Here is a 27,529-nt window from a genome sequence, read left to right on the forward strand (position 1 = left end):
TTTGTTTTGTTACGCATATTAACATAGTATCTTATTTTTCCTATTTCATGTTAAATTATTTTCTTTAATATATAAATTATGACTTTTGAATAAACAAAATCTCGTGTTTAGATTTGAGAAAGTCGTACCCTAACTACCGGGGTTTCGATTTTCTCGATAAATCTAAGAACGTGAATCATTTCAAACAAAGTTTTTTAAATGCTCTCGGGAATTAACGAAAGATAGTGTTCTAACTCACCGGACATGATCTCTTTCCTAAATCCGAGATAAACAAATGTCTTTCGAAATAAGTAATTTTTTTTTTGGTATTCATTTTCGTATCGGGAACTCAAGACATTGTGTCCTAACTTACGGGATATAATTTTCTTTCTCGATTAATATGAAATATGTCTCATTTTCTCGAAATTTTTAGCATTTCAACAAAGGATCATGTTTTGAATCTTTTTCAAATTTTCAATTTTCGACATTAAGACATTAACTAATTAACTAGGTACCAATTTTCGGACGTTACAAGAGTGCTAATCCTTCCTCGTACGTAACCGACTCCCGAACTCGTTTTTTTTCTAAATTTTGTGGACCAAAATCGTTGTTTTAATAAAATCAAATCATTTATTAAAAACAACCACTTTTTAAGGTGATCCGACCACACCTTATCAAAAAGGATTGGTGGCGACTCCCATTTTCGTTTTCTTTTTTTCAAAACCCAAGTCGATCCCCGTTTTTATCAAAAAAATGGTGTCAACATCTTGCAAAGCCGATATTTTATATTATATTATATTTTATAATTACAATTTTTTGTTTATAATAATAACCACTATAATTATAAAGTATATTCTTTAATAAATTAGTTGTTTATAACCGTGTCCCAAATTTGAAGTGAAATTATAGTTATTTCTCTATAACAAATAAACAGATAAAAGATAAAATCTTAATAGATAAATAATCTATTATAAAGAGGGATGGGTATACTAATATTACTTGGTACTTGCATGGCTTTACATGTCAATCCACACTCAATGAAAAAGTTCTAAACTGGATCAAATTATGTGTGGCAGTAACATTTATCAAGTGACGAAAAGAACAGTATCAGTTCTTGCTTGCATAGCCTTACGTGTAAATTCACCCTCAGTGAAAAACTTCATAACTTGATGAACAATTAGTTTATGCAAATTGATTTCAATGGAGGTAGGTCCTTGTATTGTGATATATATATATATATATATATAACAAACAAAAATTTGAGCCTCCAATTTCGACTAAACCAACGTATGAAATTTGTTACCACACTCGTTGAAATTAATGCCGACGTTTGTCGAAACATGTGCATTGTGGTGACTTTTTTGGCTGTGTCAAAGCTTCATGGCAACTTTTACCTCTTTTTTCTCTTTATATTCTTAAATTCCATTAAATATATATTTTAAAGATTTTTTGAAGTAAGTGCAATTTTATAGCCGGGTGTTTTCAACTTTTTTTTTTTTTAGAAATACTATTTCAGGTTATTCTTGAAACGTTTTATTTAAGTGTTTTCAATTTTATATCTCTTCCAAAGCAACATTTTTTGCTTATAATAGTTGTTGTTTAGAATAACTGTTATTCGAGAATAGCTATGTCCAAAACATAGTTTTAATTAGAATTGTTATCGTCTAACGTAGTTGTTATTTTAGAATAACTCGTTGCGAACAACTAAAATTCATAACAGCTATTGTTTAGAATAATGACGTTTCAAAAATAGCTATGTTTAGAAAAAATTATTGTTTGGAACAAATTGTATTTAGAACAATTATAGTTTTCCGGAAGAGCCATTATTTAGGAATAACTCTTATTCAGAACAACCTCTACGTTGAGAACAACTATGTTGAGAATAATTCATGTTTGGAACAAGTCAAAATAACTATTATCCAGGAACAACTCCCATCCAAAAACAACCATCATCTTGTGTTTCAAGAGATGTTCTAGGAAAAATGTTTCACATGGTACCGCTTAACCAAAGTAGAAGAAATGGAAGTAACCTCGGAATATGACAAGATTCTTGGATTATCTTTACTATTGCGATATTCTGGAGAGCTTAACTTGGTAAATCAGATATGGAGGCAGTTAAAAGTTTTCCTCTAACATTGAATGTTTTTCCCTTCTTTCAGAAATATAGCGAATTCTTCTTCACTATTCACCATTACCATCACCATCACCATCACCAACAAAAACTCTTCATCATCACATCTTAACCATTAATGTCATTGTAACTAAAATTTATTTCATTATTCCTATTAATTGCCAACTTTGTAACTCCCATTTTTTGAGACATTGTAAGAAGGAGCTTTTCACAATTGATGGAAGGACTTTTGACACTTTAGAATTCTGACTCTCAAAGTTCTCTTTAAAATTCTCCCAATTTATTTACTTTGCTTAGCTTTATCTTCAGCCACTTTTCCCTTTCTCCACCATACCAATCACCACCTGTCACTGAGTTCAGTGTTACCAAATTTGCTCCGATCTTCCTATCTGCCTTCTTCCTGTACATCTCATTCACTTCTGAGTTCAGTGTCACTGAGTTCAGTGTTAAATATGATTGTGGGTAAAATGGTAATTGGCCAAGTAGATATTTATAGGCATAATGATTAGGAGTCTTAGTGTAAAGATGAATATATAGCTAGGGGACTAGATAGTAATTTGACCATTTTTAAATAAAAATCATTAGATTTTTCAGTAGAATTGTGTAGAAGGGAAGAGAAAAATTGAAAAGATTATCATCTTTCTCCACAAGCAAACCATCACCCCCAAATTTCTCTCCATCAAAACTTTAAAGGAAGAGAAGAAGATTGAAGATCAAGTTGAAGGAAAAGGGAAAGAGTTGGCTAAAAAGTAAGAAGGAAGAAGAATCTATCATCCAAATTTTTGGTTGTATGTACTTCAAGTATTTAACCTTGTTTAAGCTATGTTAACTAGGAAATTATGTAAATTAAGTAGTTTAATTAATAAAATCATAATGTTATGTGAAGTAATTAAAAGAATCTATATTTAGTTTTCTTTCTCAAAATCCCAAACAACACAAAAAAAAATAAAAAACCAGTTAAGTTTCGTGAATTTTTATATAATTGGTATTTTAATAATTTAGCAGTTGTATTTTAAATTTTATTCATATGGATCATATAAATTAAGTTTTAAGTAAATTAAAAATTGAATATAAACAATACAAACATACCATGAGAGGATCTCCAACCAAGAAGACAAAAGAAGAAGGAGACAAATTAGTCAGCTTGATCCATTGGCCATTGTTGACCTCAATTTCGAATCCTGGAATTTGATTCTCACAAATTAATGTGCTGATAGGTTTATCAGTATGAGGAAAGAATCCTATCTCATTCTCCCCTGGTGGAGGGGGCATGTATTTCATCATCCGCATAATCGTTATGTAGTTCATCTTCAGTTAATCATCTCCTAATCCATAACTATCAATTAGCATTAACAAAATTAACTTGTTTAGCACCTCCAATTGTGTTCCCATGGTATGTGCAATGTCACTGGGACAAAAGATCAAACAACGGAAATGATTTTTTAGATTCTAAATTTAGTAAGATTCTAAATCTATGATTCTAAGTATATTATGAGCTAAGGCGAATCTAGGAGGCTGGCAAGGGCCCAGCCCCCCATAAAATGAAAAATTATTATTTAGGCCCTTTAAAAAATTTTAAAATTTTAAATTAGTAAAGGTAAAATTATACTTTGGCCCCTTAAAATTATAAAAATTCAATTTAATCTTTTAAAAATTATAAAGATATAGACTATAAAAAATTAAAATTCCATTCAACCCCCTAAAAGATTGTTCTAGCTTCACACCTGATTATGAGTTCAAATCCAAATATGTTATGTGAAAAAGATAAAAACTTGACTCTGGAGCTAATACACGTAGCCACTCTTAAGAGGTAACCTATATAAAAATTAGAATCCTCTCTCTTATTTTCTTACTACAATTTCTTTCACGAAAAAAAATCATTCCTAAAAGAATGTCCAATAAATTAATGAAAGGAAAGGAAACAAACCCATGAAATTTCTTTTTAAGTTGTAGGTGGTAAGGGTTATTCAAAAACCGAATATGAGATGAGAACCAAAATCATAGTCAGAGTCAAAGCCAAACTTAATCACAAGTCTTTAATTAATTTAGTGTGATTTAGCCGACGACTCAAAATTTAACCTAATTATTCATATAATATCATTTCTTATAATCCCTTAGCGTATCCTGGACATCTATTTTAATACATTAAAATAGATTCGTCAATTCTAAATATAAACAAATTAATTTGATTAACCCGAATTTAAACTCGACTCAATTTAACTATAAAAAGTCAATAACTCGAATTCACTTCACTCAAACTAGAAATTACCAAAACCAATACAGCCTGTGATATTAGAAAAGTCAAAGAATTGTTGTTACCAAAAGTGTGGGTGACCTTCAGGCCACATAAGTTAAGTTTTTAACAGAATCATAATTGGAGACATCTCCAAGTCCAAAGCCTTCATACAACGGAGAAACGTGACTGCCTGGTCCAACCCAGCCATAGCTAGGCGGTGGAAGAACGTTCTTTTGTTTTCTCTCCACTGGGACCTCAACCAGTTCTTTCATCAACGTAAACATCTCCTCTCGAACTTCCGTCGATATCGTGTCATACACCACCTCAAAACAACCGAAAGTCTCACAAGCCTCTCGAACTTTGTTGCACAATCGGTGCCACCCATCAGTTCCTCGCTCCAAATCCGATGAACGGAATTCAATGACTGGGAACTCAATCTTAGCATCAACACTCATGTTGGTAACTTTTTTTTTTATATACTCTTAAGGAAATGTTTCCTTGAACTAAATTATTCTGTAAATTAACTTGGCTCTCTTTACATAGGAATTTAGGTCTATTTATAGCTTGCAAATTAACCTCCCTATCAGCTTCCCAAAGTGATCGTCCAAGCATTGCACATGTGGTTGAATATTCAAAACAAAATCAAAACTCCAAAAATCTCAAGGAAGAAGCAGATGAAGTGGTTGAATATTGAAATTTGATCAACTGAAAAAGTACTCGATTATTCAACTGTTAATATTTTGTAAAAAAAGTCTTAACCAAGTGTATTGTGATATGCGATTTTTTTATTAAAATAAAAAAATCAAACATATAGAGGGCAAATAAAATCAACACATAAATGGGTTTTTTCTTTTTTATTGCTCAAAACTTGTGGGGATGAAAAGCTAGCTTTGAATTTTTCCAGGAAAAAACTTTACTATTTATATTTTTGACTAAAAATGGTTGAATCAGATCGTCAGTGAGGTAATGAAATTGGAAATTTTCAAGATGTTTGAAATTGTGTGACGAGTTTCCCTTAAAACTGAAGCGATATGAGAAAAATTGTGTGAAGACATTATAAAATATTCTGCTTTGAAGAGAGATTGAAGAAGTTGGCTAGGGTTGTGAGGGAGAAGAGGAGTGGATGAAAGAAAGAAAAAACAGTGAACAAAATAAAAATATCTAAATATACCTCGTGTCAAAAGTGGTCACGAAATCAAAGTTTAGGCGATACTTTTTGACTAAAAAAAATTGGGGTGCCAAGTGGGAAAAGCACTATAGTTTAAGGGCTAATTTTTCATATAAGCCTTTTTTTTGTTAGCTAAATTTGACTATCGAATTTAAACATTAACCTTACAAAAAGAGTCAAATTACTATTTTTTAACCGAAAAATTGATTAAAATGTTAAATTTTTAAACGCAACAGCTTACATGGCAAGCCTCTCCAACTTTCTTGCACAATCGGTACCACCCATTGGTTCCTCACTCCAAATCCGATGAACGGAAAAATAAATGATGAATTCATTGATCGTAAATGGAAACGAAAAATGATATAAAGAAAGTCAGCTAGAAGATTTTCATACAATAGTAAATGGAACGGTTTTTTGGCCTCTTTATTTATTATTTATTTATTTAAAAATTAAAAGGACACATAAGTGAAATCAATTACATGATAAATTTAGTAACTTTAGCACGAAACAATCACACAATCATATGTAACCATTGTCGAAACCAATTTTTTAAACAAAAGGGTCGACTTAAATTTTGAAAAACCAAAACAAATATGGGAGTCATCACCAATCTTTTTTTGATGAAGTGTGATCGGATCACTTCATAATTTAATCATTTTAATAAAAGTTTAAATTTACTATGACGATAATTTTTGGTCTATAAAATCTAGAAAACGGGTTCGGGAGTCAGTTGCGCACGAGGAAGGATTAGCACCCTCGATACGCCCAAAATTGGTACCTAGTTGATTACTTAATGTCTTAAGTGTCGAAAGGAAATTTAAAATATGATTCATTTTTTATTAATGCTATTTTTAAAAAAAACATTGAATAAATCGAAACAAATATTAAAGACTCTCTCATCTAGAGATAGCAAAATGCTACATCCCATACGTTAGGACACAACACATTGAACCTTTGAGAATGAGCTTGCCTTTAATTTTTAAAATTCATGCAGTGAAGTTTAAAAAGGATATTTAATTGTTTAAGTCAGATGAAAAATCGAAGTCCAGTAAGTTAGGGCACAATTTCTCAAAATTTCAAACATAGAACATTGCCTTTATTTAAAAAATTCCTCATCTCGAGAGACCAAAATGTCATATCCAATGAGTTAGGACACAACGTATCGAATCCCCTAGAATGAGCTTTTTATTTTATTTATGGTTTGATTAAAAAAAGGATACTCGATTACTTAGATTCAACGAGGAAAATTAGAACCCAATAAATTAGGACTCAATCTTCTCGAATATCTAAAATACGAATCATCGCCTTATTTTGAGAAATTTTGAATGATAACATGTGTTTTAATTAAACATGATGTATTTTCTTTAAAAACGATGGTTTATTAATAAAATATTGAACTATTGAATGACAATAATATGAAAATATGAATAAATAAATTATGGTATACATGATGGTAACAATCACATAATACATTACTTTAATACTAACTAATAATCGAAGGCAAATGAAATAAAATAATGGCAAAAGATCAGTGGCATTGGCGGCAAGAAGCTATTTGCATGGCGTGAGGCGACGGTTGAGGCTAGGTTTTGAGGAAGAAGAAGGAGGAAGAAGAAGAAGAAAGAAAAGAAAAAAGAAAAAAACGAAAAAATAAAAATAATAATAAAGCAGTCGGGTCGAACCGACCCGACCCGTAGCAGCCAATCCAGCAGCCACAGTCGGCAAAAAAAAAAGCAAAGCAGAAAAAAATAGAAGTAGGCCACAAGAGCCCAATCCAACAGAGGGTCAGTCAGAAAGAAGAGCTCCAGGCCCAATAAGAAGAAGAAGCAAATGACCAAAGAGCCCATGGCAGCGAAGCCCATTCACCAATGTACCCAATGAAAAAAAGAAAAAGAAAAGAAAAGGAAAGGAAAAAAGAAAGAAAAAAAAAGGGCCCAAGTTGTGTAACCCGTTCGACCAAGCTCGTATTTTTGGACCTTTTTCGGTAATTTTTTTATTTCACTTTTAATTTAATGCATGTATTTTGATGACATTCGGTTTTTAATATTATTGGTATTTTTATGCATTTTTATATTTTTGTATTTATGTTTTTAATATAATTTAATTCAATTTTATTTTATTTTAAATAATTTTAGTAAATAAGGCAACGAATCGATTTAACATTAAGCCGTTGAGTTCATCGCTATGTTGGGTGAATATTATCGGTTTGTGTTAAATACGAGATGCCCTTCGAAAAATTGAGAAACTTAAAATTTCTCGTGTTTCAAAAATTTCCGTGTTTTTTTATTTATGGTTTCTTAAATTTTATTTTAAAAAATTTTAATAAATAAGGAAACGAATCGATTTGACACTAATTCGTTGATTTCATTGCTATGTTGAGTGAATGTCACCGGTTCGTGTTAAATACGATATTTCCTTAAAAAAATTGAAAAATTCTTGTTTCAAAAATTCCCGTGTTTTAAAAAATATTCATGTTTTTTAAAAAAATTCCCGTGTTTCAAAAAATATTCGTGTTTTCAAAAAAAATTCTCGTGTTTCAAAAAATATTCATGTTTTCAAAAAAAATTCCCGTGTTTCAAAAATTTTCGTGTTTTCAGAAATTCCCGTGTTTTAAAAATTTTTGTGTTTTCAAAAAATTTCCCTTGTTTCAAAAATTTCCGTGTTTTCAAAAAAAATTTCGTGTTTCAAAAAATTCTCATATTTCAAAAATTTTCGCGTTTTCAAAAATTATTATTGTGTTTCAAAATTCTCGTGTTTTAAAAAAAATCATGCTTCAATTGGATCACGATTAAATATTAAATTTAACTCGTTTGTTTAAATTAAGACAACGCGCGTTTAACGAGATACCAATTTTGGGCGTCGCGAGGGTGCTAATACCTTCCTCGCGCATAACCGACTCCCGAATCCTAATTTTCTTCGGATTTTGATGTGGACCTAAAATCGACTCTTTTTTAGAAAATTTGAAAAATAATTTTTCTTTTAAAAAAGAGTATTTATTAGGTGTCCGATCACACCTAGAAAAAAAGATCGGTGGCCACTCCCTTTTTAAATAAAATCGAAACTCCGTTTTCAAATTTTCAATAATCGCCTCAACTAGCGCCCGTGCTCAAATTTTAGGTCGCTACAGTTGGCGACTCCGCTGGGGACCTTTTTTGAGAGTCGAGTCTGATGTTAAACGCATGTTGTCAAAATTTTCAAAATTTCTTGTTCAAATTAATTTTTAATAATGATCCTTGAATTTTATTTTTTGAAAAGTCATGCATTTGCATTCGGTTTTTAAATTAATATTTTTTTAACTTGTTTTATTTTTCTGTTTTTTCAGTTTTAAGTTTTACGTTTTTTTTAGTTTGTTTTTTTTTAGAAAAATATAAAATAAAAAGGTTTGTGAGTTTCTCCCCACACACCGTGCACTTGCATTTTGCATAACATGAGCTCTCTACTCGGGCTCCGTCCATTTAAGTGGAAGTAAACTCTACGCCTTCGTGAGTTAACTCGTCCCTCCGCACAAGCTAGTGAATTACTTCCGGGTTACATATGACTTATGCTTTCGTGAGTTAACTTGTCCCTCCGCATAGGCATAAGTAAATGTAATCCCTCGAATTGAGCTCGCAAGCCCATGACGAGTGATAACCGAGGCTCTGTACTAACCTTAGTAAATGACAGTATGGACAATTCGAGTACCTTTCTAGAACCAAAACCACATATAGTGAACCGTACGAGCCACCCGATTAGAGCAATGCCGAACCTCTGTCCGTTGGATAGTCACCAAAATAAGTACATAGGAGAAATGTCTTTTGCCTTTTATTTTATATTTACACTTTTTGCAAGGAAATCGGGTCTGTTTAATAAATTGGATCGTGTAGATTGATGAGCATGTGGGGTAAGTTTATTTTGTACAGCATGATGGGTAAAAAAAAGTAGGTCGGTTTGTTAGATTTTCCATAGTTTTTCTTTGTTTTTATTTGTTGTGATAGCTAACTAAGTTTATTTCTCTTAATTTTACTTTTCATCATGCATCATAGGCATTTTATTAGGGAGGTGTTGATTAGAGATTGGTTGCCAAAAACGGGTTTCTGATGGAGGAGCCAATTACACAAGTAACCGCGAAAAATGATATAGTCCAAGATTGGTCTTCGAGGATCCAGATAGTAAAAGAGGATAGTTTAAAGAAAAGATATATCTCTAATCTTCATTGGAAAATATTTTGTAATTGACTCTTTTGATTAATGAAACGCCTAAATATGGGGCTATCTTAAAATCAACACCATTTTTTGCATATTTACGCATGACTAGCATCCATTGGTGATCCATTCATTCATTCATTGCATGTACATATCACCCTTACCATTTACTAAGGTTAAAACCGCATAATCCATAGTTGCGACACTATAAGTCTGGAATCAAGTCATACTTATAGGACACGTCTAAGAGCTAGAGCTATGGATGCTGAACTCAACGAGAGTGATACAATTGAGAATGTTTCAATAATACACCCTTACCCTCCAAGATAAGTTTTGAACAATTGGACTGATGTGGACCTTCTTGTAGTTTCTAAGTCCTCTCCAGAGTAATGCTCAATGTTAATTCTCTATTTTTTTTTTGTCCCTAAATAGTGGGATTCCTTTTGTAAGAGCTTATGTTTACTCTTTATCATTTCAATGAACATCAATGAAGATGCATTCTGTCATGGTCTTTTTATTTCCATTAGCTTCGTAATTATCCCTTCTCTTAATATCATCTCCCTACATGTATTTCATATCATTCCATATCATTGTGTGTGTTGATTCCAGTACTTTAATGCTCCTATATAGTTTTCTTTCCTATTCACCTGTCAGGTGCTCAGATATCTATGGTATGAATAATCCCGTTACAAGTCCTGAAATTAATTTCGAGAAAGCTATTTGTTTACAAGAATTTGAAGCCGAAGAAAGTGCTGAAGATTGTGTCTCGTCTCCTGACTTACTGAGAATGGTAGAACAAGAAGAGAAACAGATTCAACCCCATCAAGAGTCTATTGAGACAGTGAACTTGAGAAGTGAAGAAAAGAAATAAGAAGTGAAGATTGAGACTTCCATTTCAGAGAACACCAAACGAAATTTGATCGTCTTGCTCTGTGAGTACAAAGATGTATTTGCCTGGTCGTATCAGGACATGCCAGGGTTGAACTAGGACGTGGTGGTCCACAGGCTCCCATTGAAACCAAAATGCAGGCCCATTCAGCAGAAGTTAAGAAAGATGAGACCGAAAATACTATTAAAGAGAAAAGAAGAAGTCAAGAAACAATATGATGCTGGCTTCTTACAGGTCTCTAAATATCCGGAATGGGTAGCTAACATAGTCTCGGTACCGAAAAAAGATGACCAGGTACAAATGTGCATAGATTATCGTTATCTGAATCGAGCAAGCCCCAAGGATAATTTTCCTTTGCCACACATCGATACGTTGGTGGATAACACGACAAAACACTCTTTATTTTCTTTTATGGATGATTTCTCGAGTTATAATCAAATAAAGATGACTCCCGAAGATATGGAGAAAACCACATTCGTGACAATGTGGGGAACATTCTACTATAAAGTGATGTCGTTCGGATTGAAGAATGCTGGGGCAACATATCAAAGAGTCATGGTGATGTTGTTCCATGACATGATGTATAAAGAAATAGAAGTTTATGTCGATGATATGATTGCCAAGTCCCGAGGAGAAGAAGAGCATGTTGGGAACCTTAGAAAGCTGTTCGAAAGATTAAGAAAGTTCCAGTTGAAGCTTAACCTAGCCAAGTGTACATTCGGGGCTACCTCAGGGAAATTGCTAGGTTTCATTGTTAACAAGAAGGGTATTGAGGTTGATCCAGATAAGATAAAGGCCATACAAGAACTGCCACCTCTGCGTACGCAAAAAGAAGTCAAAGGATTTTTCGGAAGGTTAAATTACATTGCTCGATTCGTTGCTCAACTTACCAACCAGTGTGATCTAATTTTTTGACTCCTTCGAAAGCATAATCCGAGAGAATGGAATGAGGAGTGTCAAATGGCCTTCGACAAGATAAAATAGTATCTGTCTAATCCTCCGGTGTTGGTACCGTCGATTCTTGAAAAACCCTTAATATTGTATCTGATCGTGTTCGAAAACTCAATGGGTTGCATACTGGGGCATCATGATGAGTCAGGGAAAACAGAAAAAGTGATTTACTACCTCAGCAAAAAGTTCACAGAATATGAGGCAAAGTACCCGTCAATTGAAAATTTCTGTTGTGCATTGGTCTAGGTAGTTTGAAGGCTCAGACAATACATGTTGTATCATACAACATGGTTAATTTCAAAGTTAGTTCCATTAAAATACTTGATGGACTCACCCGCACTCTCAGGGAGAATGGCACGATGGTAGATCCTATTGTCTGAATATGACATTGTGTATTGAGCCAAAAGTCGATAAAGGGAAGCGAGATAGCTGACTTCTTGACAAGTCGAGCAATGGAGGAATATGAGCCACTGAGATTTAATTTTCCAGATGAAGACTTGATGTGCATTTCCGAAGGTGAATCATCAAAAGATCAATCATGGAAGATGGGTTTTGATGGGGCATCGAACGTATTGGGGCACGGGATAGGAGCAGTCTTAGTGTCACCGGAACGAAACCATTATCCGTTCACTGCCAGATTGAATTTCTTCTGTACTAATAACATAGCAAAATATGAAGCTTGCATCATGGGACTTCGTGCAGCTATTGAACGGAAAATAAAAATCTTAGAGGTGTATGGGGACTCAGCGTTAGTGATTTATCAAATTCGCGGAGATTGGGAAGTGAGAGATTCAAAAATAGTTAATTATCGCGATCTCGTGGTGAAATTGGCCGAAGAATTCAAAGAAGAGACTTTTCACTACTTCCCACGAGAAGAAAACCAGTTGGCTGACGCCCTGGCCACCTTGGCTTCAATGTTCAAAGCAGATGGAGAAACAGAAATAATACCTCTCCAAATAAGCATATATAAGGTCCCCGCACACTGTTTTAGTATTGAGAAGGAGTCAGATGGACGGTCATGGTTTCATGACATCTTGGAGTACAATAAGAATCAGAGGTATCCCGAGCAAGCAAACGAGATTGACAAGAGAACAATCAGGAGAATGGCAGCTGGGTTTATTCTTGACGGGGATATCCTATACAAAAGAGGAAAGGATCAAGTTCTTTTGAGATGCGTGGACACTGCGAAAGCCAAAAGAATACTTGAGGACGTCCATGAAGGAATTTGTGGAACGCATGCCAATGGGTTTACTATGGCTAGGCAGATTATGAGACTTGGTTATTTTTTGCTGACGATGGAAAGGGATTGCATTAGCTACGCACGAAAGTGACACAAGTGTCAAATTTACGGCGAGAAAATTCATGCATCTCCTTCCCCCCTTCATGTCATGACTTCTCCGTGGCCTTTTTCCATATGGGGCATGGATCTTATAGGGTCAATTTCCCCAAAGGCCTCCAATGGGCATCGATTCATTTTTTGTGGTCATAGATTACTTTACAAAATGGGTAGAAGCCGCTTAATTTGCTAATGTGACGAAGACCGCAGTCTGCAGGTTCTTAAAAAAGGAGATCATATGTCGGTATGGTTTGTCTAAGAGAATCATTTCAGATAATGCTTTGAATTTGAACAACAAAATGATGAAAGAAGTGTGTGAGCAATTTCAGATAAAGCACCATAATTCCTCACCTTATCGCCTAAAAATGAACAGAGCTTGTAATAGCCTGATTTTAGGCCTAATCGGAACAGTGGTTTCAAGACCACAAATCCGACGAGAAAAAAAATGTAATGGCCGGAATTTTCAGAGGTGTCGGAACGGTGATTCGAGATCACTAAATTCGATAAATGGGTAGAAAATATTATTAATTTAGTAAGTATAAGTTAAATGTGAAGTTAGGAAAATTTTTGAAATAGTGAATAGTGCACTAGAAATAAATATTAAAATAATTAGAATCGAAATGAGGTATCAAGACCTCGAGGATTTTAAACCGAGCCATAAATATTTTTATAAATATTTATGAAGTGTTAAAAGTTAGTATTAAACTTTCGTTAAGAAATTTTAAAGTTCCGATAATTAATTGAACAAAAAGGACTAAATTGTAACAAATGCAAAATTTTGGGAAATGATTAAATAGCTTAAATGATAAAAGGAAGAGGGCTTAAAAGGCAAATAGACCCAAGGTCTATTTGGGCTGGACGGGAAAGGCATGAAACCAGTAAGAAAGTAAGAAGAATTAAGGGCAAAATTGGAATATTGCAAAATTTGCTTAATAAAGTTAGGACCAAAGTGGAATTATCTAGATTTCTCTTCATTTTTCTGAATTCTCATCAGCTAAAAACACCATGGAAGGGCTTCTTCAAGCTGGTTCTTCATATTTTAATTACAAGTAAGTTCAATTCTTGACTATTTCTTGAAATTATTGTATTTTTATGACTTTTACAACTAGGCCCACTTGTTAAATTCATTAGTTTTTGATTTTATGAAAGAAGTTGAAAGTTGATATGAATATGTGCTGGAATTATATGATGATTTAGCATGAAATTAGAGCTTTAAATTGTTCATATGCTGATTTTATTGAAAGAATTGAATAGAAAGTGAATGTTTGGGACCTAATAGTAAAAGAGTTTGAAGATAGAGTTATATGTGGAAATTCTGAATTTCAATAGTTGTGTAACAACTTATAATGTCTAGGTAAAGTATTAATTGAGAAAATTAGATTAATTGAGGGGTTAATTGAGAAAGGACCGAATATTATAAACTGTGAAATTTGGGGCAAAATGGAAATCAACATTTTGCACTAAAGCAGTTTGGACAGCAGCAGTAGTGTAACTTTGAAAAATCACAAAAAATTTTAGAAATTTAATTAGAGGATGAATAAAATATAAAACTAAATCTTATTGAGTCTAGTTTCTTATAAAAGAAACGGTGTAAGCAATGGAATTGTAAATCATGAGATATAATAGATTTTGTGAGACAAGGTCAGAATGAATTCGGGTTCCCCTGTTCTGACTTTGGAAAAGCATTAAAAATTGTAAAAAAAATTATTATGAGTTATAATTTATATGGTTAGAATACTTAATAAGTCTATTTTTAGAAGAAACAAACGAAAACATCATCTGAATTCTGTACAATGAGATAATTAATTTTTAGTGAAGAGTGGTCGGAACTGTCAGACAGCAAAACAGGGGAACTTTAAAGAATAAACTGTACTATTTGGGTGAACCAAAAATTCTGAAAATTTTATGGTATGAAGATATGTGAGTCTAGTTTTAGGTAAAATTAACGTATCTTAATTTGGAGCTCTATAGCTCCGGATAAAAATAATTTAGTGACTCTGACTCGGATAAACAGTTTTGAATATACATGTGAGTGAATAGTGAAATTATAGCTAATGTTGTTTAAGTGTGTTATACACATTAAGGATGTGGACTGGAGAGGAGGAGGAGGAAAATTGGGAAATATATGAATGATTTGTGTATAATTGGTCATGGTTTAAGCTCATGTGTGAAAATAAAAGTTTCATAGTATGTGTGTATGGTATATTCGGTTTATGATTTAGCATGAAATAATGTCATGAATGGTTTATGAATTAACACATGTTGGTAAGCCTGATACATGAATAAATGTTATGCTCATCCATGCTTATAATGCTTATGCTATACGTGTATTTGGCTAACATATTTGGTGTATATGCTTAGACTTTGGCCAAGTAGTGGCTAGATTATGCCACGTTAAATTTATAAGTTATGCATTGAAATGGTTTATCGTGTGGTTAGTTCCAAAAAGAGTTATGTTTAAATACACTAGCTTGCAACTATAGTTGAATGATATGCTTATATCTTGTGTGATGTGCATAGAAACAAGTGTGGAAAGATAATGAAATAATAAGTTCATATGGCTGAAATTTAATGATTAAATGTTAATTTCATGAATTATACAATGTATGATGAAATGTATTTATTTTGAAATGAGAATAAAATAAAATGTGAAAAATCGAATAAATGATCAAATTAAGCGGAAGCGGATTTGAGTACTTCGATCAAGAGATAAAGTGATAAGTGGTAGCTTTAGCTACACTTATCGATCAATGAAAAGTGATAAGTGCTACACTTATCGATCAAGAGACAAAGTGATAAGTGGTAGCTTTAGCTACACTTATCTGATCAAGTGAAAAAGTGATAAGTGATATACTTATCTGATTAAGTGACAAAGTGATAAGTGTTAGCCTTAGCTACACTTATCTGATCAAGTGAGAAAGTGATAAGTGGTAGCCTTAGCTACACTTATCTGATCAAGTGACAAAGTGATAAGTGGTAGCCTAGCTACACTTATCTGATCAGGGACAAGTGATAAGTGATCATACGTAAGACCATAGTTATACTATGGCAAAGTGAAAGTGAAGTACTCAATTTTCCGTAACCGTTCCCTAATTTGATTGAGGATGGTAAGTGACAAATGGGCCCAAAAGAATTAAAGTAAATAGATAAGTGGTAGTGTATTTATATCAGGACGATGTTGTTATTCAAGCTAAAGTGATATTTTCATTGCAAAATTGAGAATTTCATAAATGTGTTATTAAATGGTATAATCAATAAACATTGAGTTAAATGGTAAATACGTATTAGTGTTGAACTTGATGTCATTGAATTGTACATGAATTAAATGGAAATTGCTAGTGATATGATCTAAATTGTGAGCATGAGAAATTGCGAATTGAAGGAAATGGAAATGAAGCATTGAATTGCATGAGTATGTATCGGGTCTCGTAAGCCCTAATTATTATGATTATAACATTTTGAGGATATACTGTGAAAAGTTATAGGAGCATGTTAATTATTTTGAAAGTTTTAATTTAGATAAAATTTTATAACTCGGTTAAATACGTTTACAAGTGCATGTGTTTTGGTAATGCCTCATACCCTATTCCGGTATTGAATACGGGTAAGGGGTGTTACAGAGCTGTTGAAGCGGCCAATAAAAACATTAAGAGAATTATCGGGAAGATGACTGAGACATATAAAGATTGGCACGAGAAGCTACCATTCGCTTTGTATGAATATCGTACCTCTGTGCAAACATCCACGGGAGCAACTCCTTTCTCATTGGTCTAGGGAATAGAAGTCGTTCTGCCTATCGAAGTAGAGATCCCATCCCTACGCATCTTGATGGAGACAAAATTAGAAGAATCAGAGTGGGTTCGATCTCGATATGATCAGCTAAACCTTATTAAAGGGAAACGCTTAAAGGTAATTTGTCACGAACCGATGTACCAAAAGAGAATGATCACGGCTCATGATAAAAAGGTGTGACCAAGAGAATTCCGTGAAGGAGAGCTTGTACTAAGAAATATCCTCCCGATACAAAAAGACTTTCGAGGAAAATGATCACCAAATTGAGAAGGGTCATACATTGTAAAAAAGGCATTCTCGGGAGGTGCTCTGATTCTTACTGAGATGGATGGGAAAGAATTGCCTAATCCAGTGAACTCAGATGCTGTGAAGAAATATTATGCCTAAAAAAACAAAAAAAAAGAAAAAAATCAAGATGAAAATATGAAAAAGGCGTCTTGATAAACAAAAAGATTAGGATGAAAACCCGAAAGGGCATCCTAATGAAGCAGATTCGGACTTAAAGAGCAAGACGACCTGAACAAGGAGTCGAATGGCGAGATTACAATATTTGAAGCATTCTCAGAAGCTCAAAATCTTCTACACAGGAGGCCATGCTCGAAAGGATCCTTGACAAGGAAACGTGGAGAAGTTCATGCGTTGGATAACTAGAGCATTTATGGCCATTGAATTCACTTTCCTTTCTTTATGATGCTTTCTTTATTTGAACTATTCATTGTCAATTTTCTTTGTTTGTTGCTTTTGAAAAATAAAATTGAATGTGAGGTATTTTCTTTCATGCCTACTTTGCCATTTCTTCATGCATCTCGTGTTTGATTCATTTAAATGATAAATAGTAAGATGACATACTCTAAACAAAAGGAATGTTGAACATTATCTGGATGAGAATTTGACAAGTACAAGGGCCCCAAAGCAGGAACAAAGTTCAACAAAGGGGCAGGAAGGTGATATACGAAGAAATGTGGGTTACTCACCAAACTTGAAGATGAGTACAAAACTTGAGAGAAAAGTCAAAGATTGAAGTAATGAATGCAGTCCCTCACAAAAAAGGGGGCCATGTGACAAACGGCCCAGGGTGCATGGCATGATCATGTAGGTATAAAAGCATTTAGGACAAACACGTGCATATATGATAACATTGTACATGACATATACAGGTATCCCAGTAGAGCCAGGAACACTGAGAGAAAGCTGCACAGAATCAATGAAGAAGAAGGCTTTTAGTTTCACCTAATTTTTTTGAAACCATGTTTCTCTTAAGAAATATTTTTCAGTTTCTGTTTTTTTTTTAAATCAACTCATAATGCAAGAGGTGAGTTGAGCCTTGGGCACACGCCGAGGTATTTCTTAATTTCTGTTTTTTTCAAAAATCAACTCATATTGCGAGAGGTGAGTTGAGCCTCGAACCATGCCGAGGTATTTCTTTTAAATTTCTGTTTTTCAAAAAAAATCAACTCATGTTGCGAGAGGTGAGTTGAGCCTTGGACCATGCCGAGGTATTTCTTTTAAATTTCTATTTTTCCAAAAAATCAACTCATATTGTGAAAGGTAAGTTGAGCCTCGGGTCACATACCGAGGTATTTCTTTTAAATTTTTGTTTTTCAAAAAATCAACTCATATTGCGAGGGTGAGTTGAGCCTCAGACACATGCCGAGGTATTTCTTTTAAATTTTTATTTTTCAAAAAGCAACTCATGTTGCGAGAGGTGAGTTGAGCCTCAGGTCACACGCTGAGATATTTTTTAAAAATTTCTATTTTTTTTCAAAAAAAATCAACTCATATTGCGAGAGGTGAGTTGAGCCTCGGACCATGCCGAGGTATTTCTTTTAAATTTCTGTTTTTCAAAAAAATCAACTCATATTGCGAAAGATGAGTTGAGCCTCGGACACATACCGAGGTATTTCTTTTAAATTTCTATTTTTCAAAAAAATCAACTCATATTGTGAGAGGTGAGTTGAGCCTCGGGTCACATACCAAGGTGTTTCTTTTAAATTTCTATTTTTCAAAAAAATCAACTCATATTGCGAGAGGTAGCCTCGGACACATACCGAGGTATTTCTTTTAAATTTCTGTTTTTCAAAAATCAACTCATATTGTTAAAGGTGAGTTGAGCCTCAGGTCACATGTTGAGGTATTTTTTAAAATTTCTATTTTTTTTCAAAAAAATCAACTCATATTGCGAGAGGTGAGTTGAGCCTCGGACCATGCCGAGGTATTTCTTTTAAATTTTTGTTTTTCAAAAAAAATCAACTCATATTGCGAGAGGGGAGTTGAGCCTCAGACACATACCGAGGTATTTCTTTTAAATTTTTGTTTTTTTTTCAAAAAAATCAACTCATATTGCGAGAGGTGAGTTGAGCCTCGGACACATAATGAGGTATTTCTTTTACATTAATCAACACATAATGCTAGAGGTGGGTTGAGTCTCGAGCCGCACGCCGAGGTATTTTCAATTTCTGTTTTTCAAATAAAAAGAAATTTTTGGATAGTCGAACAAAATTCAGTGTTTTTAAGTCTTTGCTCTATCCCTTTTTCACAGCGATGAGCAAAGAGGGGTAGCTGTAATCACTGAATTTTATCCGAGAAATTTTGTGTTAAAAAAATTGCATTTTAACCCTTAAACTTTTTCAAAATTACATTTTAACCCCTAAACTTTCTTAAAATTACATTTTGACCCTTGAACTTTCTCAAAATTATCTTTTGACCCCAATTTTTTTTCAAAATTACGTTTTGACCCCAAAATTTTTACTACGCTTACATTTTGGTCCTTCTGGCAGCCACCAGTACAAGTTGCACTTGCAACGACGGCAGCCGGCCTAGGGCATAGCCTCATCTTCCATTCCTACTTGCTACCTGCAAAAAGAAGAAAAATCAACTATAAAAGGAGTTTAAATCCCCAAAATGAAACCCCCAAAAAAAATAAAAAAAAGACACAACAAAAATTTCAAAAAAAACAGAAAAAAGAGAGAGCTTTGCGAAAAAGAGAGAAAGAGAGGAGAAAGGAGAAGAAGGAGGAGATGACGGCAGCACCATGGCATCGGCGGTAGCAAGCGGCTGCGACGCAGGCGACGGTGAAGGCTAGGTTTTGAGGAGAAAGAAGAAGAAGAAGAAGAAGAAGAAAAGAAGAAGAAGAAGAAGAAGAAGAAGAAATGAAAAATGAAAAAACAAAAAAAATAAAAAAATAATAAAGCACGACTGACAGGCCGATCTAGCGACCGACCCAGCAGACCAATCCAGACTCTGATCGGCCGGTGCCAAATGCCCAAAGAGCAACCCAAAAAAAAAAAGCAAAGCAGAAAAAATAGAAGCAGCCCAACAAAAGTGCAGACCAGTCTGTGAAGAGGCTCAGGCCCAATAAGAACAACAAACCAACCAAAGAGCCACAGTGCCAGCCCATTCGCCTAACAAATGACCAATGAAAAAAAAGAAAAAGAAAAAAAAGGAAGAAAAAAAAAGGGGCCCAAGTTGTGTAACCCGTTCGACCAAGCTCGTATTTTTGGACCTTTTTCGGTAATTTTGTTTTATTTCACTTTTAATTTAATGCATGTATTTTGATGACATTCGGTTTTTAATATTATTGGTATTTTTATGCATTTTTATATTTTTGTATTTATGTTTTAAATTTAATTTAATTCAATTTTATTTTATTTTAAATAATTTTAGTAAATAAGGCAACGAATCGATTTAACATTAAGACGTTGATTTCATCACTATGTTGGGTGAATATTATCGGTTTGTGTTAGATACGAGACGCCCTTCTAAAAATTGAGAAACTTAAAAGTTCTCGTGTTTCAAAAATTTCTGTGTTTTTGATTTATGTTTTCTTAAATTTTATTTTAAAATTTTTAATAAATAAGGAAACGAATTGATTTGACACTAATTCGTTGATTTCATTGCTATGTTGAGTGAATGTCACCGGTTCGTGTTAAATACGATACGTCCTTAAAAAAAATCGCTTGTTTCAAAAAATATTCATGTTTTTTAAAAAAATTCCAGTGTTTCAAAAAATATTCGTGTTTTCAAAAAAACTCCCGTGTTTCAAAAAATATTCGTTTTTTTTTTAAAATTTCTCGTGTTTCAAAAATTTTTGTGTTTTCAAAAAAATTCCCGTGTTTCAAAAATTTCATTATTTTCAAAAATTTTCGTGTTTCAAAAATTCTCTTATTTCAAAAATTTCCGTGTTTTAAAAAATTATTATTGTGCTTCAAAATTCTCATGTTTTAAAAATAAAATTTCATACTTCAATTGGATCACGATTAAATATTAAATTTAACTCTCTCTTTTTTTTAATTAAGACAACGCGCTTTTAACGAGATACCAATTTTGGGCGTCGCGAGGGTGCTAATACATTCCTCGCGCGTAACCGACTCCCGAACCCTAATTTTCTCTGAATTTTGACGTGGACCTAAAATCGACTCTTTTTTAGAAAATTTGAAAAATAATTTTTCTTTTAAAAAAGAGAATTTATTAGGTGTCCGATCACACCTAGAAAAAAAGATCAGTGGCCACTCCCTTTTTAAATAAAATCGAAACTCCGTTTTCAAATTTTCAATAATCGCCTCAACTAGCACCTGTGCTCAAATTTTAGGTGGCTACAAGTAATTTTAAGCAATTTAAAATAAACATTACATAAAATAGTTTAAAAGAAATGATATGTAAAAAAAATCTAAAATAAATAATATATATAAAACAGTTTAAGATAAAATAATATAGAAAGTAATTCAAAATAAATAATATATGAAACAATTTAAAATAGATAATATCAAACAGCTTAATATAAATAAAATGAAATAAATAAAAGGTAAACAGTTAAAAAATAATAAAAATTTAAACAAAATAAATAAATAATAAATTAAAGGATTAAAATCAGGCAGATTAAGGACTAAATCATAACGAAATGAAATTTAAAAGTAAAATTACAAAAAAATAAATAAATGGGGACTAAAAACAAAAACGCGAAAAGGTAGAAGACCAAATAGGCAAAAAAACCAAATCCAGACACGTGTCCGTTTTTCAGCGCCTCAGTGGGTTAGGGACTCAATTGAAAACCAAACGAAATTCTGGGGCCAAATTTTAAAAAATAAAAATAAACAAAAATGGAGTAAATTACAAGAAGCAAAAACGCGGAAGGGCCAAGGTTGTAAATAACCCCTTTTGCGAAAACGCGTGGATCCCCCCTAGAGCGAGTCTAGTCGCGGGTTGCCTAACACAAAACGACGTCATTTTGGGCATTTCGGCTCCCCAAGCCTAAAAAACACCGATTTTCATCGGAATCAGCGGACCTCACGCAAAAAAGTACTTTTTTTTATTCCCTTTCCCCTTTTTTTTTGTTTTCTGTTTCCTTCTAAAAAACTAGTAAGAACAAAAAAGGAAAAAGTAAATAAGGAATCAAAAGTCTACCTTCGAAAATATACTGATTTTCTATTGAAAATATTACATTCGGTTTTGGTGGCTTTTATAACCAAATACAATGCCATTTCTTCTTCTTCTTCTTCTTTTTTGTGTTTACGTGTCTATTTTGCAGGTACAAAAGGCCAGCTGTGAAGGTACGGAGGTGGCCGTACGGAGGCGCACGTGGCTGCTGTTGGGGGTGGCGGCGGCTAGGTTTTCTGCCTAGGGTTTCTTTGTTTTTTTTTTTTTTTTTTTGATATGTTGTGGCCTTGTAATTTCTTTGTAATTGGACTTTTAATGTTTGGATGGTTTTATTTATTATTTTGGGTCAGGCCAAAATTGGAACAGTTTTTTGGACTCTTTATTTATTATTTTTTTATTTAAAAGATAAAAGAACACATAAGTGAACTAAATTACACGATAGATTTAGTAACCTTAGCGCCATACAATCACACAATTATAACGAACCTCAACATAGTAATATAACACGAGAATGCAGATCTTGAGTATAGGACTCAATTAATTATTTGTAACTGGGATTGTACTTGTCGAAATGGGCAAGATTTTAATTGGAAACTGGTGGTGTGAGAGCAGCAAATTCATAGAGCAGCTGGCCACTATCTCTGGTCCTTGCTGGGTCGGAAAAGACAAAAGAGAAGAATTCCATGAAATCAAAGTCCTTGAAAACCCGAGGATGTTGCTCATCTATAAGCTCCTTAGGAGTCTTGATTATGGTACCCTTATTTGGAAAGACAAAAGCTGCTATAGAAAAACGATCTTTGTCTTCTCTAATCATTACTCTATGCTTCGCTGATTTCAATCTTCCATTACTCCATGCCTTCAATTTTCAAAATCAATATTGATAAGTATTAATTTTATGATAAGCATTCACATTCAATGTCAATAGTCTAATATATATTATGAGCATGATAAGCAAGTTATTCAAAATTTGAACCGGAGATTTAATGTAAAAACATCCATAAATATTTTATGGTAATTGTTGACATCACTCTACTTATGATTTCTTGCTTGGGTTGTTCTTTAATGGATTGGTGGCAAATGTTTATGGATTTATGCGGGCTTATGTTGGTGTTTGTTTTTAAAGGCTTGTTTCGTGAATTGGAGATGAGTTGCTTCATGAAGCTAAGATGAAGATGAGTTCTTCATGAAGCTGTGAGATTAATAGGGTGTGTTTTTGTTTGATGGGGATTTGGGGTCTAGCATTGACTGCCTAAGTTTTCTTTTTTGGAGTTTGTTCCCCTTGTTTTGGTGTTTGATTTTGTTGCATTTTTTTAGAGTCATAAGTTTATCGAATAATATTCATTTACATTATTATTGTAACAATTATGTTTTAACTCGAAACTAGGTACAGTGATGAATCGGGTTGGAATTAGTGGAGAATTTTTTAAATAAAACAAATAGAGACTTTGAGTATGAAATTAGAAAATTTTTAGACCCTATAGGAAATTAGAAAATACTCCTTAAATAAGAAAACTTTAAATAAAAGCATTGACTAAATTGAAAGAGTAAAGAAATTGTTGTGGTGAAAGTATGAAATTAGAAAGTTATGAGAATATACAAGGAAAGACTAATAGGAAATCTTACCAAGTAAAAATATGACTCATACATGGAATTGTAAATATGATTGAGGGTAAAATGGTAATTGGCCAAGTCGATATTTATAGGCATAATGATTAGGAGTCTTAGTGTAAAGATGAATAGCTAGGGGACTAGATAGTAATTTGACCATTTTTAAATAAAAATCATTAGATTTTTCAGTAGAATTGTGTAGAAAGGAAGAGAAAAAAAATGAAAAGATTATCATCTTTCTCCACAAGCAAACCGTCACCCCCAAATTTCTCTCCATCAAAACTTTAAAGGAAGAGAAGAAGATTGAAGATCAAGTTGAAGGAAAAGGGAAAGAGTTGGCTAAAGAGTAAGAAGGAAGAAGAATCTATCATCCAAATTTTTGGTTGTATGTACTTCAAGTATTTAACCTTGTTTAAGCTATGTTAACTAGGAAATTATGTAAATTAAGTAGTTTAATTACTAAAATCATAATGTTATGTGAAGTAATTAAAAGAATCTATATTTAGTTTTCTTTCTAAAATCCCAAACAACACAAAAATAAAAAAATAAAAACCAGTTAAGTTTCATGAATTTTTATCTAATTGATATTTTAATAATCTAGCAGTTGTATTTTAAATTTTATTCATATGGATTATATAAATTAAGTTTTAAGTAAATTAAAAATTGAATATAAATAATATAAACATACCATAAGAGGATCTCCAACCACAAAGACAAAAGAAGAAGGAGATAAATTTGTCAGCTTGATCCATTGGCCATTGTTGGCCTCAATTTCTAACCCTGGAATTTGATTCTCACAAATTAATGTGCTGACAGGTTTATCAGTATGAGGAAAGAATCCTGTCTCATTCTCCCCTGGTGGAGGGGGCATGTATTTCATCATCCTCATAATCGTTATGTAGTTCAACTTCAGTGAATCATCTCCTAATCCATAACTATCAATTAGCATTAACCAGATTAACTTGTTTAGCACCTCCAATTGTGTTCCCATGGTATGTGCAATGTCACTGAGACAAAAGATCAAACAACGGAAATGATTTTTTAGATTCTAAATTTTGTAAGCTTCCAAATCTATGATTCTAAGTATATTATGAGTTGAGGCGAATTTAAGAGACTGGCAGGGGGCCCAGCCCTCCTAAAATAAAAAATTGTTATTTAGGTCCTTTAAAAAATTTTAAAATTTTAAATTAGTAAAGGTAAAATTATACTTTGGCCCCCTAAAATTATAAAAATTCAATTTAATCTTTTAAAAATTATTAAGATATAGAGTATAAAAAATTAAAATTTCATTCAACCCCTAAAAGATTGTTCTAGCTTCACACCTGGTTATGAGTTCAAATCCAAATATGTCATGTGAAAAAGATGAAAACTTGACTCTGGAGCTAATACACGTAGCCACTCTTAAGAGGTAACCTATATAAAAATTAGAATCCTCTCTCCTATTTTCTTACTACAATTTCTTTCACTAAAAAAAATCATTCCTAAAAAAATGTCCAATAAATTAATGAAAGGAAAGGAAACAAACCCATGAAATTTCTTTTTAAGTTGTAAGTGGTAAGGGTTATTCAAATACCGAATATGATACTAGAGCCAAAATCAGAGTCAGAGTCAAAGCCAAACTTAATCACAAGTCTTTAGTTAATCCAGTGTGATTTAGCCAACGACTCAAAATTTAACCTAGTTATTTATATAATATCAATACTTATAATCCCTTAGCGTATCCTGGACATCTATTTTAATACAGTAAAATAGATTCGTCAATTCTAAATATAAACAAATCAATTTGATTAACCTGAATTTAAACTCGAGTCAATTTAACTATAAAAAGTCAATAACTCAAATTCACTTAAACTAGAAATTATCATAACCAATACAGCCTATGAAATTAGAAAAGTCAAAGAATTGTTGTTACCAAAAGCGTGGGTGACCTTCAGGCCACATAAGTTGAGCAAAGTTTTTAACAGAATCATAATTGGAGACATCTTCAAGTGCAAAGCCTTCATACAACGAAGAAACGTGACTGCCTGGTCCAACCCAGCCATAGTTAGGCGGGGGAAGAACGTTCTTTTGTTTTCTCTCCACTGGGACCTCAACCAGTTCTTTCATCAACCTAAACATCTCCTCTCGAACTTCCGTCGATATCGTGTCATACACCACCTCAAAACAACCGAAAGTCTCACAAGCCTCTCGAACTTTGTTGCACAATCGGTGCCACCCATCAGTTCCTCGCTCCAAATCCAATGAACGGAATTCAATGACTGGGAACTCAATCTTAGCATCAACACTCATGTTGGTAACTTTTTTTTTATACTCTTAAAGGAAATGTTTCCTTGAACTAAATTATTCTGTAAATTAACTTGGCTCTCTTTACATAGGAATTTAGGTATATTTATAGCTTGCAAATTAACCTCTCTATCAACTTCCCAAAGTTTTAATTTGATAGTCCAAGCATTGCACATGTGGTTGAATATTCAAAACAAAATCAAAACTCCAAAAATCTCAAGGAAGAACAGATGAAGTGGTTGAATATTCAAATTTGATCAACTGAAAAAGTACTCGATTATTCAACTGTTAATATTTTGTAAAAAATCTTAACCAAGTGTATTGTGATATGCGATTTTTTTATTAAATAAAAAATCAAACATATAGAGGGCAAATAAAATCAACACACATATATATATATATTTATTGTTCAAAACTTGTGGGGATAAAAAGCTAGCTTTGCATTTATACCAGTAAACAAGTAGATGATGATATGGTAAATTCAATTCATTGCATCATACTAGATGATATGATACGACATTAAACAAGTCGGACAAAAAAAATAATCTAGAACTCAATTCATTGGTGTTTTATTATAGTCTTTTAGATGGTTAGTTAAAACATGATATAAATTTACATGTAATACCGTACAAAAGGAATTAATACACAATGCTCTTTCATAAATGTTACACCTAAGTTGTTTAATCTATATTTCTTACAAATAAAATATTAGAATAGTATTCTTATATTTGGTTGAATGGAATGATGTTGTAATAACATAAGAAAAAAATTGAAATGACTAGAATACCCTTAATGATTTTTTAAGGTCGATAATTATTGTTATTGTTATTATATTTTAATAAGATTATTATTAAATATAATTTTTAATATTTTAATATAAGTATTTTATATTAAATCATATTTAAATATTTCAAATATTTTGTTTTTATATTTTCTAAGTCCATATTTTAAAAGATTAATCTGGAAATTTTTTTGTTATTCAATATTGCATGGAATAGTACCAAATAATAGTTATTAACAGAAAAGTAACAATCTTTTCATTAAATGAATATTATATTCAACTCATAATAGACAATTATATTTATATGCAGGGTTTCTAAATTCCATCGTAGAGAGTAGGGATTACGTAATGAGAGGTGCACTGCACCGGTCAAAGGTATTACGTTTGACAATAGGGACACATAGCGGCAGTGCAAGTGGGGGATAGATAGGAACATGGCCCCTCAAAACAGAAAAGTATTAAGGAGCAGAAAATGTTTACTAAACCTTTGATTTTCCTCACATGAGTAGAATTTGTTGGAAAAGAAATCATGACTATTCAAATTCACTAATTTCAACAAAGACAATTTAAAAGATTTGATTCTATACATTTATTTTTATATCAACGTAAAATAATATTATTTACAAATTATAAATATTATTTTTGCTTGCGTAACATGTCCATTCACCTTTAATAAAGAAATTCTTGACCAAATCAATGACAATTAGTGTGCACTAGATTAATCTAATTATATGACATTTATTAACAGACAAATAATAATAATGTTAAATTTGTACGACCTTACGCATAAATCCACCCTTAATTCTGATTTCCTATCCTCC

General features: G+C 32.7%; 1 protein-coding gene across 3 annotated transcripts in view; it reads right to left on the reverse strand.

Moving 5' to 3' along the window:
- The window catches only part of LOC105781766 (probable 2-oxoglutarate-dependent dioxygenase AOP1), a 70,279-nt gene extending 44,237 nt beyond the window's left edge, over positions 1-26,042 (reverse strand). The window contains exons 1-3 of one of the 3 annotated variants that reach the window (XM_012606286.2): positions 25,557-26,016; positions 24,333-24,651; positions 22,403-22,892 (exon numbers count right to left, since the gene is read on the reverse strand). In XM_012606286.2, coding sequence (XP_012461740.1) covers positions 22,620-22,892; positions 24,333-24,651; positions 25,557-25,933 — 969 coding nt within the window. In that variant the 5' untranslated portion in view covers positions 25,934-26,016 and the 3' untranslated portion in view covers positions 22,403-22,619. Of the gene's footprint in view, positions 1-22,402; positions 22,893-24,332; positions 24,652-25,556 lie in introns of those variants that run through there. The other 2 variants (XM_052626581.1, XM_052626582.1) reach the window with 2 other exon arrangements.
- Between the last annotated feature and the right edge of the window lie 1,487 nt (positions 26,043-27,529).

Source organism: Gossypium raimondii, chromosome 13 (assembly GCF_025698545.1).
Source record: "Gossypium raimondii isolate GPD5lz chromosome 13, ASM2569854v1, whole genome shotgun sequence".
Classification (NCBI taxonomy): domain Eukaryota; kingdom Viridiplantae; phylum Streptophyta; class Magnoliopsida; order Malvales; family Malvaceae; genus Gossypium; species Gossypium raimondii.